This window comes from Stenella coeruleoalba (assembly GCF_951394435.1).
Source record: "Stenella coeruleoalba genome assembly, chromosome: 4".
NCBI lineage: Eukaryota > Metazoa > Chordata > Mammalia > Artiodactyla > Delphinidae > Stenella > Stenella coeruleoalba.
The window spans coordinates 60,924,865-60,943,112 of record NC_137149.1 but is presented as its reverse complement, the minus strand read 5'-3'; the positions used below and the strand labels follow the sequence as shown (position 1 = coordinate 60,943,112).

Below are 18,248 nucleotides of genomic sequence, written 5' to 3'. Positions count from 1 at the left end.
TGGCAAATTCAAGTTTTGCTGTCGGGAACTTGCTAGAATTTTTAAAAAATATTATCAACCCACAGTAGGTTGAATCCTCAGATGTGGAACCTGGGGATAACTGTACAAGTTCTTAATCTCATTGAGTTTCAGACTTCTCACTGATAAAATGAAGGTAGGGTGGTGGGGAGATTGGATGAGATAATGTACATAAGGAACCTGGCAAATAGTAACTTCTCAATTAATAATAATTTTTATTTCTTTCTGAACTTGTTTCTCCCTCTGATGTTTTTTCAAAGAAAAAAAAATTCCCTTCAGTACCAAAGAATAGAAAGGTCCCCTTCTACATTTCTTATTAGGAAAAAAAAGTAAGTATTAAATGAAAGGGCAGAAAATAAGATCAGGGTTACTATTATTCAGTGTATCCTATTTGTTGTTAACATCTCATTTCTGATTTCATTTCTGGCTGGTAACTCAATATGTATATTAGTCTTATTTGTGGGGATTTTTTTGAATTATAAAAATTGGGAGAGAAAGGAAACTGCCTATATGGCAAATATAGACTCAAATTTACTGCCTGCCGATGCAGGGGACACGGGTTCATGCCCCGGTCTGGGAAAATCCCACATGCGTGGAGCGGCTGGGCCCATGAGCCACGGCCCCTGAGCCTGAGCGTCTGGAGCCTGTGCTCCGCAATGGGAGAGGCCACAACAGTGAGAGGCCCGCATACCAAAAGTAAATAAATAAATAAATAAATAAATAAATAAATATATATATATAGAGAGAGAGAGAGACTCAAATTTAATTTATTTTTTAAAAGATCAGGTTAATCTTTTCCCACATCAACGGAATGCTCTTAAACATAGAAATTACAATCATCATATCACATCTTTGTAATTAACCATATCATAAATTTTTTGAAAATAAGGATTGATTTTATCTCTTTTGTGTCAGTCTTTTCACATAGCATACTTGTGAACCTGTTACAGCTAAAATCATTACCCTTCTGGATACACAACATTTTATTTCCATATTAAAAATATTTCATCATATTTCAATACCGATATTTAAATACATCTGATTATACTTTAAATCATTTAAGTTTCTTTGTTTACCATCAAGTCAACTAGAGACATTAGGGTCTAACTCACCAGTTGAGGTATAAAGGTATGATTCTGTTTGTTGTGGCACTAGCTGTTCTTTTATGATCTATCTCAGACCCAAGATTTTTTTTATCAGGGTGTGTAGAGCAAGGTAGGAGTACAGTGATTGGCTTCTGGAAAAGATGTGTTGATGGGTGCTGAACATGAATCAGAGGGCTTGTGGATAGTACTGAGTAGGAAGTATCTTGCTGAGTTTTTAAATATGCCACCAGAGATGGGTCAATTGGTTGGACCTATACAAAGAAAAAATAGATATATATTCCTATATTTTAATAGCAGAAGATACAAAGTATCAGCACATTTCTAAGTCAATTTCCTGAAAATTTAATAGAACATACTTTTATACATTTTTCTCTACATTGTTAGCTGGAATCTACACTATATTAATTTATAAAAGATCACAGGATTTGGTCTTCTTTTTGCAAAGTCTTTCTGAAATCTAGGTTCCTTGCTCTATGTTATAAATAACTGAGAAACACTCTTAACTGTAGGCAAAAAAATGACCTAGAAAACAAAATAGACATTTTATATAATTTCTAATTAGAACTATTGTTAGATCAAGTGATCTTCAGAAACTAGAAAAACAAGACTATATTTATTTGTTTCCTCTCACATAAGAATGGCTGATAAAAATAGCTAACATGATTCCAAAATTTCAAAGTTTATGGAAAATATTCTTGAATAAATTGTACATAATATGATTTCTTCCTAACTTTTCTTCTTTGCTTACCACTTATGGTAACAACTGGGAGAAACTAGGAGAGCATGAGGGAGAGTTAGGCTAGAAGGAAATATTGAGGAAATATGTCTTCTAAAATGTACATTGATATGTCATTGTACACCTTGTAAATAATGTTTGTATGTATTAAATTCTCTTCCCAGAAACGTACTGTTTAATAATTAAATATAACCAAATATTTACAATCATAAGTATTTTAATTGATTAACCTTTCTTTTAACCATCCTCTCAGGTGGAAAGCTTGAATCATACGAAAGTCCCAATGTCTGGCATTAATTCTATCATAGATACTCAACATTTGTTTTTGTCAACAAATATCATAAATAAAACAACACAAAAAATTAGCTATAAAAAGCTTTAAAATAAGGCAGGGATTTATTTTGGAATGAGATTTAATATGCTCCAAATCATCACTATATCAATGATGACACTGTAAGTTAGGTTATTAAAAGTATAAGAATTCATTTACTGTTATATTAAATATTTGTATCTTCTCAATCCTGTTTGGATGACGTTAGATGACCCACAAAATCTAGGAGAAGAAACTCACCAGTTTTTAATATTTACCTTTAATTGTACAAGTACTGGTGAGCTGAAAACTCCTGGAGGGTAATTTAAGGATATTTGAGAATCCATGCTTGGCTTAAGAGTAAGGCCTTTCTTTGTTACTGTCAAGGACTCTTTCTTTAAACAAGACACAACAGAAAAGATACCCAACTTATAAACTTTCACTTCAGCACAGGTCACCTGTGTGGATTTAAGGACATTAAGACAATGACATTAAAGGACATTAATAGTGCATTGCTCTGGAAGTACATGCTGTACATATTCTCTGGCTATGGGAAAAAACAACAACTATATGCTGTCCCTGTAATCTCCCACATTTGAGAATTACTTCATTAACCCCAAATGGATGGTCCTTTCATGAGATCAAGTAGAAGTAGATACTAGGAGTTTCTCAAATTTGAACTACATGATAGAAAAGAGAGAAATAAATGTATTTTTAAATTTAAATTATTCCCCACAAAAGGTAAATGGATAATGGGTAATCACATTTAGTGTTTTCACAAATATTAATTATATTTGGAATCCTATCCTGGACTTGGACTTTAAATATTGCCCTTTATCCAGAAGATTTAACAATGTTTTAGGAATTCCAAGGACTGAAAAATTTCATCATTTGGGTAGTTTACACAAATCCTACAGCACTTATAGTATCAGCAAATTCTTCCTGCTGACAATTCACAATCTCTTGATAAAGTCATTTTCTCTATTTCTCTCTTCCATGCAGGGGGAGCAGATGATTGCAAAGAGACACATTTGTGTTTCTTTTTTATATAGTGACATTTAAATTTGGAATGCATATATGCAGGGACATATTCAAGCTTTTTTATCACAAAAAAGGAATTGAGTACATAAATGAAAACAAAATTATCTACTCATATAATCACCAAAGCTTAAAATGAAGAGGAAGACTTAGAAGTAATCTGGTCTATTCATGCTTCCCTAAACATCAGCTGGGCTCCACCCAGGCATGAGAGGATATTCATGAAGACACACACACAAACATTTCAGGGACAGTAACAATGGAAAATAATCTATCATTTGAAAACTGATTAAGGAAGAGATTTCACAATATCTTGTCATGAATCCATTGTTGGGAAAATTCAGGGCATGATGGATGTTCTTAATTGGCCAGAGGGAAAATGGTGAGAGGTAAGAAAGAAAGGTTTTCTGGGAACTCATTATGGTTGCCATGCAGTTAGAGTACATTTGGTAGGTTCTGGGGAAATGGAAGGGTTTTTAAGCAGGGGAGTGTCAAGAGCAGAACTCTGATGATGGTTTGTCTGACTCCAGAATTAGAATTCTTAAATGTTGTATGAACCACATAAAAATTTGGAAGGAACCTAGAGTTTAAATTTTCTTGAGCTAAATATAGGGATAACAACCATTAGAAAACTATGAAAGAAAAGTATATGCTTTTATTTTTTTCAGTAGACTTTGGCTCTCTTATTTTTTTCTTTTGCATTTTCTATTTGCTAATCATCTTGTATACCCATTTGGTGAAAAGCATATGTGCTATGAACTGTTTTTGTTTTTATTATGATAGTCACACAGATGGGTCAAGATTAAAAAGCCACACGTAAGGGCAATGATAACTAGACTATTATACTTACAGACTTCCTAGACTAAATATAAAATGTTTTCGTTGCATGAATTGGCATAATTAGAACAGGGTTAGTTTTCATATTCAACTGTATAACATTGTTTGTAACTCAGAAAAGACCCAAATCAGAAGAGATAAATTAAAAAGAATTGTTTGCATGTGTGGCTTTTTTTTTTAATATTTATTCCCTGCCCTCTTCTTCAAATAATGATATAAAGATGAAAACTTATATAAAGCTGAAAAGACAAATATTTTAATTATTTAAAAATAAGTTCAGTGATCCACAGAAGAACCTTAAACTTTAACTCCCATCAACTCTATGCTAAGTTTGATAATTATGTATATATTCTTTCTTCAAAACATATGAACTTGTCACCATGGATGGCTTGAGAGTTATTATAAGAAAGTTTACCATGAAAAAGATAATTTATTAACTACTAACATGTGTTTATAGACATCCTTTTATCTTCTTAAGTGTTTTTTCTCATTTAATTCTTATTACCCTATCAGGTAGACACTATTATTGTATTCATTTTTTAGATGAAAATAATTGAGTCATATCAAGGTTACATAATTTACTCAAGTTCACATATCAGGAAAGTGTAGGAACCAAACTTCAGACCCAGCCAATCTTCCGCGACAACCCACATCCTAACTACCACATATACTGTTTTCCATGTACAGACTAATAACTAGACTTAATAACTGTCTCAAGGCATACACACACACACACACACACACACAAATTGTTGTTTTTACATATTTTTCCAACCCATGAATGATAAAAATAAAGCTAACGTCATCTGGGGATCCTAGAATTCTTAAATTTAGACAGAGGTCCATCCCATTAGAAATGTTAGTCTAAAGCTAGTCTAAGGTGTAAAGCTAATTAAACCATGATGTTGGCTTTGTTTCCCAGGCAAAAATATGACACTTGCTGGGTCCTAGACTCAAGTTCTTCACTCCCAAATTTGACCAATAAGCTCTGCTCTTTTATCTTTATGGATAGCAAAACAAAACAAAACAAAACAAAAACACATGAATTCACCGGCATAAATCTTATCAACCCTTCCATTTTATACCAACGGAGTAATTGTATCTGTACTATGATCTGGTAGTCTGAGTAATAGTTAGAAGTCAAACAGCAAATGTATGTGTAGTCAAGGATTTACCAACCTTGTAACTTCCTCTCATTCCTTCCAGTGAATTTGGAGTCAGGTAACTTGATTGAAGGTCTACATCAGACACTTTCACCATGATGTCTCTGTAATTTCCCCTGTAATGTTCAGTAAATGGAATTGCAATGCATATTGGAAATGGAATTCTCTTTTCCATATCTGAGCACTCTACAGTGATAACATTGCTGACCAATTCTTCATTATCACTCACTATTAAAGAACTCATGTTATTAATTATCCGGCATTCTAGATGTTGTAGAACATAGGATGGTGCTGTAATATAACAAGACACTTGGGTGACAGTATCATCACTCAGCACATCAAGATACCTGCAGGGGAAAAAAAGGACATCATTTTTTCAAATATTTGATTTATAGACTGTATAGTGAAATGCCTAAGAGCACAAGCTCTAGAGACACGTTGTCATGGTATGAATCCCTGCTCTCCCACTTAGTAACTCTGTGACCTTGGGCAAGACACTTAACCTCTCTATGCCTCAGTTTCCTCAACTGTAAAATAATGATAAAATAATACCTATCTCATAGGAAGACTGAGAATTAAATGAACTATTATACAGTAAGTAATTAAAAAGCCGTGCCTGGCACTTAGAAAGTACTATATATATTAAGCTATTGTTACTATTGTTACTACTATTATTATTTAAGCAGACGATTCATTCCTGTTTTGTTCACTTCAAATATAAATCTGAAGATTGCTGAAGCTTCTTGATAAACCAAGTACTAGTGCCTGAATAGTCTTCTAAATTTTGAGGAAAGGTATAGATATGGTACTGGAATTGTTTATTACATTTTTAAGAAAAATAGAGAAAGGTACAAAAGTACTGTGAATGTATGTTTAATCAAAGTAAATAGAAACAGAATATTTACAGTCTTCAAAGAATGAATCCAAAAACTGATTTTGACAATTGGTTTTACTCTTGCTTTTTGTACCATCACCTTTGCCTAATATTTTAGAGTCTTATAGATTTGAATTCAGTTTTGAGATCAGTCACTTACTATTTGTTTGACCTTTAACATCAACTATTATTATTAAAATAGCTAATATTTTAGCTCTTTCTATGTACCAGGTTTTAGGCTATACATTATTTCATTCAAATCCTCACACCATGGGTATGAGGTACTACTCACCCATGGGCAGGTACTACTATCATTACTATTTTACAGATAAAGAAACTGAAGTTTAGAAATTTTAACTTGCTGAGGATCACACAGATGGTAAGTTGTAGAATCAATAAATGAGTCCATCTATCTTTAACACAAAAGCCCAAACTTTCTAATATAATATCATACTTCCTCAAATCATTCCAAAACACTGGTTTCTTTATCCATTACAAACTGAAATGAATACCAGATTCACAATAATGTGAGGATTGAATGAGATAAAATATTTCAACCTCTTACAGTAGTGGGTTAACATAAATGAGTGTTCAATAAATGTTAGCTCTCTATGTTAAAACTACCAGCTTGCATTTCCTCTCTTCTCGCTATTTCTCATTTCATACCAGTGAAATGATTGAAATATAAACAATGTCAAAGAGAAATAAGAGGATCTTTATAAAATGCAGCATTAATATCAAGTTCTAGAATAATCAGCTTTTAATTATTTTTCAATTAGTAAATTGAATGCTATAGTGCCCCTTAACGCAGAAATCTAGAAAATATGTTGAAATTTCAGGGAGGGTTATTTATTTATATTTACAATTCTGAACCCATAAAGTTAAAAGGAATAGAAAATTATCCAGCACATGGGTCTGTTTGAGTCTTCTCTGATCATGGTGATAAAGGTATTTCAGAAAATTAGATACATTGTTTAATATAGGATACAATGATCCAGTCTTTTTCTAAATCATCATAGCATTACTTTATTCATAAATTAATTTAAATCTTTAATATCATAAAATAGACAGTGTTCAAATTTCCCATTGTTGTTTTTAATTAGTTTCTTTTATCTGAATCCAAATAAAAGCCACAAATTGCAGTCAGTAGGATGTGTGTTTACGTCTTTTGCATTATATATGTTTCCCCTCAATTTCTTCTGTCCTTCCTTCCTCCCTCCTTTCCTCCTTCCTCCCTCCCTCTCTCCCTCCCTTCCTTCCTTCCTTTTGGTCTTACTCTCACTCTCTTGGTCTCTTGCTCTCAGGCTGGGGGAATACTACAGATCCAGTCTTGTATAACTTCAAAAACGACTCTCTTTTATGCCCTGGAAACCCAACTCAATACACTCTTCTTGCAAAAGACTGACAGATGAAGTAGGGCAAGGGGCCCTGTAAATGCTTCCATTTCCCCTAGACCTAATCAAATAGATCTAGTCCAGCCACTAAAATAATCACATTGGTTTATTCTAGTGTCGTTTCCCTTTGTATACACTAAGACAACTACCCTGGAAGAGATAGGCTTTTTTCAAAACACTCTCCCGGGAGGAATCACGGCAGATTGTGAGCTAGGTTTTATTTATGACTCTCATCTTTCTTGTGGCATGATGGCTTCCTAGCCTGAGGAATTGCAATGAGTAGTCATCTTCTGAAACATGCAAGCCAAGCAAAATTGGTTTTCATGCCACAAAGAGGAAATCACTAACTAGGAAACACCTAAAGGAGGTGTTAGAGGGAGTGGTTCAGCAATGACTCATTAGTTGATGCTTTGAGTCATTTCTGAATGTGAGGATATGAAGTGTTAATGTTTTTCTCAAGCGAAATGGGCAACCGCATATTGACTACTTTTATAGTTGTTTTGCAGGGGCAGTAAGCCTTTCACACCGGGGGGGGGTCTTTCACGGGTTAAATATTACTCCTGTGACACCTATAGAATTCATTAGATTTTCAGACATGCAGGAAACCTTACAGCTAAACCAGCTCAACCTCTTCATTTTATAGATGAGACAACTAAGGTCAAAGCGTGCAAAATGACGTGCCTGAGATCATAGACTCATTCATTCTGTTGTCCTGGAAATGGTATTGTATTCTGAAAGAGCAGACATGGGATAAGTGAAGTTTGGCGGTGTGTGGGAGTGGAGAACGTGAGGGTTGTTGGGGGTGAAATAAATCAACATACTAATATTTAGCTGAGAGTGAACATCTGCCAAACAACAAGGCGCTAGGCCCTTCAGGTGATTTTCTCATTTGACCTTACCAAATAATCCCAGCAATAATTTCTATAAATAAGAAAATGGGGCTAAGAAATGAAACAAGTTGCCCAGGGTCACAGAACTAGTAAGTAATAAAACAGGAGATAAATTTAAGTCTGTCTTCCAAACCAATGATTTTTTTTTTTATTCCCCATTACCTTCTAAGGGTCTTAATTTTACTGTGAAAATATGGCTTGTGAATATTTTATTTTATTTGGACAATTATGGATTATTATCCCCTTGTATAGGGGAGATAATTCACAAAATAGATCAGTCAGTTTCAACATATTTTTTCGAAGTCATGGGCTCTTTGAGAATCTGGTGAAAGCTCTGGACCATCTCCAAGGAGATAAAATAGGTGTGAAAATATACATTCAATTTTAGGAACCTCCCGAAGCTTATCCATGAGCCCTCCCAGAGTTCTTAACCCACGGGTTAAGAATTTATGATGATTTATAAATCAGATAAATGTGAGAATTCATTTGAGGATATAAATAAAATAAATCTGAGGCTTGGAAATTCTCTTCTAATATTTGAACTCTGCAGTCTCCTAGTTTTTTCTTATGATAATCTAAAGAGTAGTGATTTAGGAATGTGTCCATGTTCTCGACAATTGTCCATTTTAACTACTTTCTTATACAGTCAATTCTTTCTTTCTTTAAAGAAACCTTTAATATTTTTCCTGAAACTATAAGAAACAAACAATATTATTAATAGCAGCCATAAACATTTTTATGGGAGTAATTTAAACTGAATTATTGATTTGTAATATCTTTTGGTGATCTGAAATGTATATATAAAATTTTATTCATGTATAAATATTGTTTTATATACAAGTAGAAACACATATAAGCAGGAATATACAAGCACCTCTCACATTGTATTTACTCACTCCTTTTCCATGATGTTATGCTTTTGCTTTAGACTCTCTGAATCACTGGGAAGAGGACTATTCACATATTTACTGGAGATATCACATGTTGTTGAGGATGTGGTAATCTCTTACTTTGGCTTTCTGAGGTCTCTTGAATTTCTCTTTCTCTTGTCTGGATTATGTCATGCATCTCTTCCCTGTTGCTATTTATGTTCTCAACAGTCATGTGTTCTATTTGTTTATCATCTTCATTTTCTGCATTATCTGGGAACATTTTGTTCTGTGACTCTTCTTGCCCTGTTACATCTCCCTTCAATGATGTATTGTTTTATTTTCCCACTAGTTCTGAACTCCTATGTATTTTTTTTTTTTAACTGAACCTGGTTTGTGTAATGACTTTCCTCTCCATTTGTGGGAGAAACAAGAAGCTGTTTCTATGACATTTTGTTCCCCTCTTGCAGCAATGTCTGTTGCTTTGATATCTTGAATGGTGGACATTGTCTGCAGTGGAGTACATTCATCATGCATGCCGCATAAATTACACATCTCCTTTTCTTCTTTCTTTAGAAATGTAGCAGTGCTCCCCAAATATTACTTCTTTTCATGAGGCAATCTATGAATGCAATGATTTCTACATACACACAGAGACACATTAAAAAGAGTAAATACAAAACTAAACCAAATTATGTTTCTCCACTGATATGTAATGAAATATGGAGAAATTACCCTAGAAATCTACAAAGACCCTTACTAGGCTTTTAAGCCTACCTCCCTTCTGAAGAAGTCATTTGCACAACTGTAATTCTTTTAACACATCTAGAAGTTGGGGATAAATTGCTTTTTAACATAGTAGAAAAGACTAAATCTAATCCCTCTTGCTTGTGAAAATGCTTTGAGTATTTGCAGAAAGGTATCATGACCCCCATCCATAAGATGCCATTCAACTGAAGCCAATATCTCCCTCAGTCATTCCTCATTTGGTATGATTCTGAGAATTGTTTTACTTCTTTGGATGTACTATGCAGTTTATCAATGATCCACATATAATTATTCACCTAAAGTTTAGCAGAGCTCTCCAGATGAGACTTGGGTAGCAGGCATACCAAAGCTACATTATTTCTGCTGATGCAGATGCTGTATTTTATTGGGTACTTTGTTTGCTATTATGATTGGATTAGGTTTATACTACTTCTTCTGCTGGACTTGTGATGACTGGAAATTTTCAAATGAATCTTTCAAAAATAGCTCTAATTATATCAATTCTCTGATTAGAACCTGGCTACTCAAGGACTAATAAACCAAGTGAAGCCTCTTTGCTCTGGTGTAAACCGTCACCATGATCTGATCTGATATAATCTCTCACTCCATCCCCATTTCTTATTATTTTCCTGTTTGTTCATTCCTCCTCTCCTCACAGCTGGGGTCACTTGATGGCTTCTTACAGGCTTAGCAACTCTGCAATCTTTAGAATTCAATTCTGAACTCAAGAATATGTAATTTAAGGCCCTATAGCTCAGTGTTTTCAAAATCATCAGTAAATCATCCTTTAACTAGTCTAGCCTTATCATTGGGCTCCAGTTCTGACAACTTGTTTTTTATCTTGTATCTGAGACTCATGCTTTATTTTGAACTCCTATTCTGGTAGCTGAGTCATCATCATTTTCCATGAATGATCATTTGTTTTGCCTAGGACCACATTCAGTTCTCTCCAGAGATTCCATTCCTGGCTATGAGATCCAGCTGATGGTCTCTAGGTCATGCTGCCTTTGGACAGATTTCCCTCATGTCCACAGTCTGCCCTCTAGACTGAATTTCTTAACGTTATCTGGATTCCTGATTGATGAGACCTGCCTGCTTGCCTTGACACTACATTATTTAGAGTTAGATTTGATGATGCCACCTATCTTCTTATCTAGAGTAACTTGTTGTTGTCTGAGATCATAGACATCAGATACCATGTTCTTCCTGCCATGCTGTATTTCGCATCCATAACTGGCCCTATTCCCAAGAACCTGCACCCCACTTCGTGTGTGTGGGGGGGTCTAATTTCATATCCCATCCCATCCCATTCTTCCCAGTGTTTTTTCAATTAACAGGTTCAAGTTCAAATAAGTCTAAAAATAGAGTATCATACTCCAATATGAAAAAACTGCTTGTCCTGCCTCACACTAATCCTATGTTTTCCTACTTCTAAGTGTTGGGTCCTACTAATAACATCTCTGCTGGAATGCTCTTTAAGGTACCCAGTTTCTGGCTGCATAAATCCAATTCATTCCTTAAGCTTCAGGTTAGTTACTGCATTTGTGCTAGTGAAATTCCCCACTCTAAAAATGGAATCTCACCTATTTCTGAAGACTTAACGCATTTCATTTTTATGTCTCTAATGGAATTAGCTTCAATGTCCCTTGCATTATTGTGCAATTGCCTTAACTGATTTCCCATGTTAAATTGTTAGTCCCTTGTGGACAGAGACTCTATCCTGGTTTTTGTACGCTCCTTAGCGCTCTCACAGTGGCTACTCAATCAATATTTCTTAGAGAAAGAATAAAGGAAATACTTGCCTTGTCTCCAGGTACAATAATTCTCTTTGTCAAGCAGTACATACAGCTGCTGTTAGGTGGAGCACAGAGTCCCTGTAGTATGTTCCAAGAGTTGGTGAAGGGCCTCACTGAGTTCTTGACCCAGAAAGACCACTGTGGCTATCCAAGTGGCCCCGCCAGCCCCTTCACAATGGTCTTCACCCAGGAGCTCCTGCTTTAGCATCAGGTTTTGTCTCCAAATCTGCTTCAATATTTGGCCTAGTTTACCTGAGCCTATGTCTTCTGTATCCATTTTATGCTCCACAGGTGGGATGTTTTCTAACAGCAAAGCCTAAAGGTTTAGCAAATTCAAGCTTGGCTGTGGTTTTTTTTCTTCTAAAATCTAGGAGATGATCCAAGTCAGCTAGCCAAGCACTTTCCTGCAACATAATAGTTTATTCAGCTTCTTGTTGACCAGTGAAAAGTTACTAGGTGACCAAAGGAGGGGCGTTCCTGCACCATGGGTGCCACTGTGTACAGAATAGATTAACCACAGGGATGGAGTTACCTCAACACAATCCCACTTTCCATGTAAGTTTTACACTTTCGATGTACTGTGGAAGCCTCATATACTTTTCAAGTTTTGAGGCAACAAAATATGGATTCTGTGGTAGGATGAGGAGTATATTAATCAAAGGTGAACTCTTTTAATAATACTGCTAATAACTATATGAAACTCAAAAATACTTATGGGGCTTCCCTGGTGGCGCAGTGGTTGAGAGTCCGCCTGCCGAGGCAGGGGACACGGGTTCGTGCCCCGGTCCGGGAAGATCCCACATGCCGCGGAGCGGCTGGGCCCGTGAGCCATGGCCGCTGAGCCTGTGCATCCAGAGCCTGTGCTCTGCAACGGGAGAAGCCACAACAGTGAGAGGCCCGTGTACCGTAAAAAAAAAAAAAAAAAAAAAACTTATGAATGAACTAATATGTTGTCTGAATTGCTTCAAAAGAAGCTGGGAGTGTGGGAGCAGTGTATAGATGAAATAAGGTTGGCTGTAAGTTAATAATTGTTGAAGCTGGATATGGTTACATGTGGGGGTCTTTACAATTCTCTCTAGTTAGCATAGAACATTTTTATAATAAAGAATTTTAAAAATATTACTCTGCTGGAGCAGCGTCTATTACCACTCTGCTCTGTTAGGTTAATCAGTACCTTCTTCTATGGCAGGTCTGCAGTGAGATCGAGATAGGTACTTGGCCTCTTTCCTCTCTGATCATTTCTCTCTAATTGGGTAAAATGCTCCTCCACGAACAGAAAGCAAATCTGAAGAGTGGCTTTCTCTGAACTAGCAAGGAATCTTCACCATGTGTAATTAAAATATAGTCATAGCACGTTCTCACGGCTGCTGGCCCCTTCGTTGGCACATTTTATATGACACCATGGCGTCACAGGACCTGATACCGGGCGGAGCCCCGGAGTCCGCCGAGGAACCCAGAGCAGCCTGCTTCTTCCTCTGCAATCCCCTCCTCTCATAAGGGAGAACACGGCACCGGAGGGAGAGGGCCGTGCATTCCGGACAGGCTCATGTTCTCTCGGGGGCACTGGAATGAAATGAAAGCTCCCAAAGCACAGCCCGAATCCCTCCTGCCCACAGCCATCACCTTATCTCATCTTAAGCACTGGGCCTCTTAGAGCCACACTCAAGACACCTGAAAGAGGAGACGGGGAAACACAAACCCAGTGAATAAGGAATAGAAAACGAATGCCACCACAGGCGTAAAATACTGCCCAAGCTGCTTTTGGTCTGCAGAGGGTGAAGGAAAAGGAAAGGAGCGGCGGTACGAAGAGGGGTGGTGAGGGTGAGGTTCGGGGTGCGGCCTCATTCTCTAGTGGAAATCTTATTTTTCAGTGACCTCTGTTCCTTTAGTGCCTGAAATATATGTGTAATTCGCATTATAATGCATACGTGGCTTTAATTTGATGCCGATTCTGAAAACTTTCTGTAGCATGTGCTGTGGGCCAGGCACTCTCTACATGCTGGGAACTTCAGAGAGACTTCGGAGAGAAGCAGGCACCTGAAAAGATGACTAAAATCAGCTCAGACTGTGTTGAGAGCTAGAACAGAAGTATGAATTAAGAGTACCACCAAAGCTTTGAGGAGTAAAAATTTCATTCGGATTGGAGGCCTGGGAGATGTTTAAATTAGGAGCTAAATGATGAGCAGGATTTGAGCAGGCTTGACAACAGAGGGAGGGAACATTCCAGATAGGAAATAATATCATCAAAGGCAGGGAGGCAGGAAATGGCACCATGTGAACAAAAAGGGAAAAGGATGGCTCTAGAAGAGGGTTTATAAGTCTGGGAAGTGGCAAGAGAAATAATTATGGAGAGTCAGGAGGAGAAGCTGGAATTTTGTTTTGCAGACAAAAGAGAGAAATTACATATTTTTGAACCAAGTAAATATATAGCCAAATCTATGCTGTAGGAATGCAGATGGTTTAAATGGTAGAGACACAAGAATTAAGTGACTTGAGGGCCCATATTAGAGCAACAACAGTGCAGTCAGGGGAAGGGGATGCTTTGAGAGGGGATTCGAAGTAGAGTAACCAGAACTTGCTAAATCATCAGTTAGAGGAAAAGGAATAGAAAGCACTGAAAAGCCATTCATTTATTTATTTGAGAAATATTTATTGGCTGCTGGTATAGAACTGTGCTTGTTCTATATGGAGTATAACTAAAAATTTTGGTTTAGGTGACTGAACAGATGGTAAACCAACTGAGTTGAGGAATTTAGAAAAAAAAACATTCAGCTTGATTGATAGGTAATTTGACTAATTTTGGATTTGTTGTGTTTTAGATACACAGGGCAATTCTTTGGAATATGTTAGAAATTTAGAAGTCAGAATAATATTGGCACATTTGAATGTCATCAGTCAATAGATAGTGAATGTATCCCTATCTGGAAATAGAAGGGATTGATGGGGAATTTACACCATGTACATTTTAAGTATTGAATGAAACTGATAATGAAATGCTAAATCACTGGACCAATATACATTTATTCCCTTCTACTCTACAGATGTGGGAAAATTCTTTCTCAGGTCAGGGGGAAAAAAAAACCCAAACATTTTTCCTCAGCCTCACTGACATTTGCTATCCTCAAGTCTAAACTTGTTCTCTGTCTGGCTTCCCCAAAATATGTAATATTTGCAAAGTGAGACCTACCACAGGTCATGCTGTGTTTACTCATTAAAACAAGCATCTGCATGTTCCTGTATCTTGTTTTCAATTAATTGATGTCACTAACCATGGAAAGAACTGACATTTGCAATCAAGATTTGTGACACCCAGAAAAGTGTAACCCACAGAAGTTAACTACAAAAAAATTCATCCCGATGGGTTTAACATTGGATTAGCATCTTCATTGTGGCTACTCGTTATTATGACTACTAATACTCTCTTTTACTTTCTTTACTGAGAATTCTCTGCTTCCACTGACATTAAAGGAATTAGTATGCAGTCTTGAATTCACACAAAACATTATGTGGTTGAAAAGACAGCAGTTCTTCATAGTAAAGCATCAAAGTGAGTAGAAAGAAAATTCCAGTAAGTAGGATAATCACTCATTTACCAGCTGAAGAAATAAAACTTTGCAATAGACTGAACAACCTATTGATGTGAGTCAGGAGGGAAGGACAATAAAGTTTTTAAGTAAGGAATTGGGCTACTTTCCATGGAGTTTATGGTGGGGAACAGTGGATAAGTCAGATGTTAGCAACATTATTAGTTCTGTTACCTGATCTTGTTATTTTCTCCGAGTTCCTGTGTAGTGTCCGACACCAGACTTTGGTGCAGTTAGCCCAGATTAATTTTTATCCATTTGGTAACTCTATTATTGAATGTCTTTTATCTGTTTAGAGCAAGCTCACACAACTGGATGATGAGTAGACAGAGAATACAAAATAGTTGTTTTGTTTTTGTTTTCCCCAATAACTTATCGCACTGGGAAAATACAAGTTAAATATCAGAATTCTCAATATGCATATCAATTTAAAAATGTTTTTACATTTAACTAGACAGTATAAATAAAAGTTTGTAACAGATGAATAAAAAATTAAAATGTTTTTAAAAAGCAGGTGGTCAAAATCAAAGTTAAGACTTTTGGTTAAACAATGTAGATTAAATACATATTCTATTTCTGCTTCCTCCTAAAACACCACTGAAGAAGATAAAACAATATATAAACCACAAAGGACAAAGAAAATGGGTGATAATATGATGGAGAAAAGATGTCAACAAACTTTTAGTAGATCAAAAGCAGATGGACAAGTTGTAAATGACCTGAGTAAAGAGGGTCCCTCTATGGTGGAAAATAGGCTAGTTCTTGCCATGGAATTTCAGGAGGACCTAGGAATTAGAGACAACCAGTAGCTCTGGAAGTGAGAATGAAGTTGGCGCTGTAAACAAGTTTTGTTCCAATTCAGTTTTGGGAGCAGATAGATACCTAAATCCCTCTCCTCTGCCCCAAATAGCCAGGCAACAGTCTCTTTCCCACCCATTGGAAGCTAGAGATGTTCTCTATGAAAAATCTGCAGCAGAGGCAGGAGGTCTGGGCTGAGCAGAAAACCAGAAGGAAGTGCCGCTGTACACATAAGGGTTAAGTGAAATTCTACAATTTTAAAAAGTGAGGTCCCACTCTATTCTTCTGCTCAGCCCCAAGAACAGGGGTAAGCAAGTGTAACCTCTCAGGCAGAAGATTAGAAGTTTGTTCTCTAGAGTAACTGAATACCACAAGAAAAAAAAAATTCATAGTGAAACTTTTAGGGGCCCTCCCCCTTCTCCCCACCCTCAATGGATTACCCTGCTCTTGTCAGATCATCAATAATGAAGCACCCAATCAGAAGCCCTATCTATGTATGTGAAGCTTCCAAAAAATGCCCCTAATGCTTCATTTTTCAGTATCAAATAATAGTCAAGGGGGTTAGGCATTTGAAATAAGCCTCATATAATGCTGAAGACTAAAGCAAACGTAAATAAAGAACTTGAAAAACATAGAGCCAATACAGGAAAGAGAAGAAAATATCAAATAAGTCTATAATTAGCACTCTTAAAGTCTAGGATATGAGAAGATAATGAGCCCACACAATAAGAAAAGATTTTCCTAAAAAAAGGAGCATTCAGAAAATGAGAAAGACCTCATAGAAAATAAAATATAACAGGAAATTTTTAAGCTTGTGTATGGGTAGAATGAAGCAGTTGAGGAAGTATCCCAGAGTTAAACCAAAAACAAAGAGACAACAGGGGGAAGAAAAAAGGAGGTTAAGAAATTTAATAGTTCAGTCTAGGGTGGTTCAATTAATATGAGTTCTAGAAAAAGAAAACAGAAAGAAATTATCAAAGAAATAATATAAGAATATTTCCTAAATGAAGGACTTCATATTCCAGACTGAAAAAGATCAAAACTATAGATTAAAAAAAGAAGAAATCATAACTGGTCATATTATCATGAACAGTCAAAACATCAAGGACAAAGATCCTAATAGCCTCCAAAGAAGGAAAAAAGTTCACATTTAAATCAGAAGGCATTGGAATTTTTTTTTAAAACATCTTTATTGGAGTATAATTGCTTTACATTGTTCTGTTAGTTGCTGCTATATAACAAAGTGAATCAACTATACTTACACATATATCCCCATATCCCCTCCCTCTTGTGTCTCCTTCCCACCCTCCCTATCCCATCCCTCTAGGTGGTCACAAAGCACCGAGCTGATCTCCCTGTGCTATGCAGCTGCTTCCCACTAGCTATCTATTTTACACTTGGTGCTGTATATATGTCAGTTCCACTCTCTCACTTCATCTCAGCTTACCCTTCTCCCTCCCCGTGTCCTCAACTCCATTCTCTATGTCTGCATCTTTATTCCTGTCCTGCCCCTAGGTTCATCAGAAACTTTTTTTTTTTTTAGATTCCATATATATGTGTTAGCATACGGTATTTGTTTTTCTCTTTCTGACTTACGTCACTCTGTATGACAGACTCTAGGTCTATCCAGCTCACTACAAATAATGCATTTTTTTTCTTTTTATGGCTGAGTAATATACCATTGTATATATGTGCCACACCTTCTTTATCCATTCATCTGGAAGTGGAAACTTAGGTTGCTTCCAAGTCCTGACTATTGAAAATAGTGCTGCAATGAACATTGTGGTACATGACTCTTTTTGAATTATGGTTTTCTCATAGTTTACGCCCAGTAATGGGATTGCTGGGTCATATGGTAGCTGTGTTTTTAGCTTTTTAAGGAACCTCCATACTGTTCTCCATAGTGGCTGCATCAATGTACATTCCCACCAACAGTGCAAGAGGATTCCCTTTTCTCCACACCCTCTCCAGCATTTATTGTTTGTAAATTTTTTTATTATTATTATTATTTTGCAGTATGCGGGCCTCTCACTGTTGTGGCCTCTCCCGTTGCGGAGCACAGGCTCC

General features: G+C 36.4%; 1 protein-coding gene across 1 annotated transcript in view; it reads right to left on the bottom strand.

Moving 5' to 3' along the window:
* DTHD1 (death domain containing 1) overlaps nt 1-12,076 on the bottom strand; it is a gene marked incomplete at both ends in the record, with an annotated part of 70,336 nt that extends 58,260 nt beyond the window's left edge. The window contains 11 exon segments of the mRNA XM_079919806.1: nt 1,131-1,375; nt 2,449-2,628; nt 5,225-5,555; nt 9,263-9,374; nt 9,377-9,572; nt 9,576-9,609; nt 9,611-9,666; nt 9,668-9,837; nt 9,840-9,875; nt 11,806-11,857; nt 11,861-12,076. Coding sequence (XP_079775932.1) covers nt 1,131-1,375; nt 2,449-2,628; nt 5,225-5,555; nt 9,263-9,374; nt 9,377-9,572; nt 9,576-9,609; nt 9,611-9,666; nt 9,668-9,837; nt 9,840-9,875; nt 11,806-11,857; nt 11,861-12,076 — 1,628 coding nt within the window.
* Between the last annotated feature and the right edge of the window lie 6,172 nt (nt 12,077-18,248).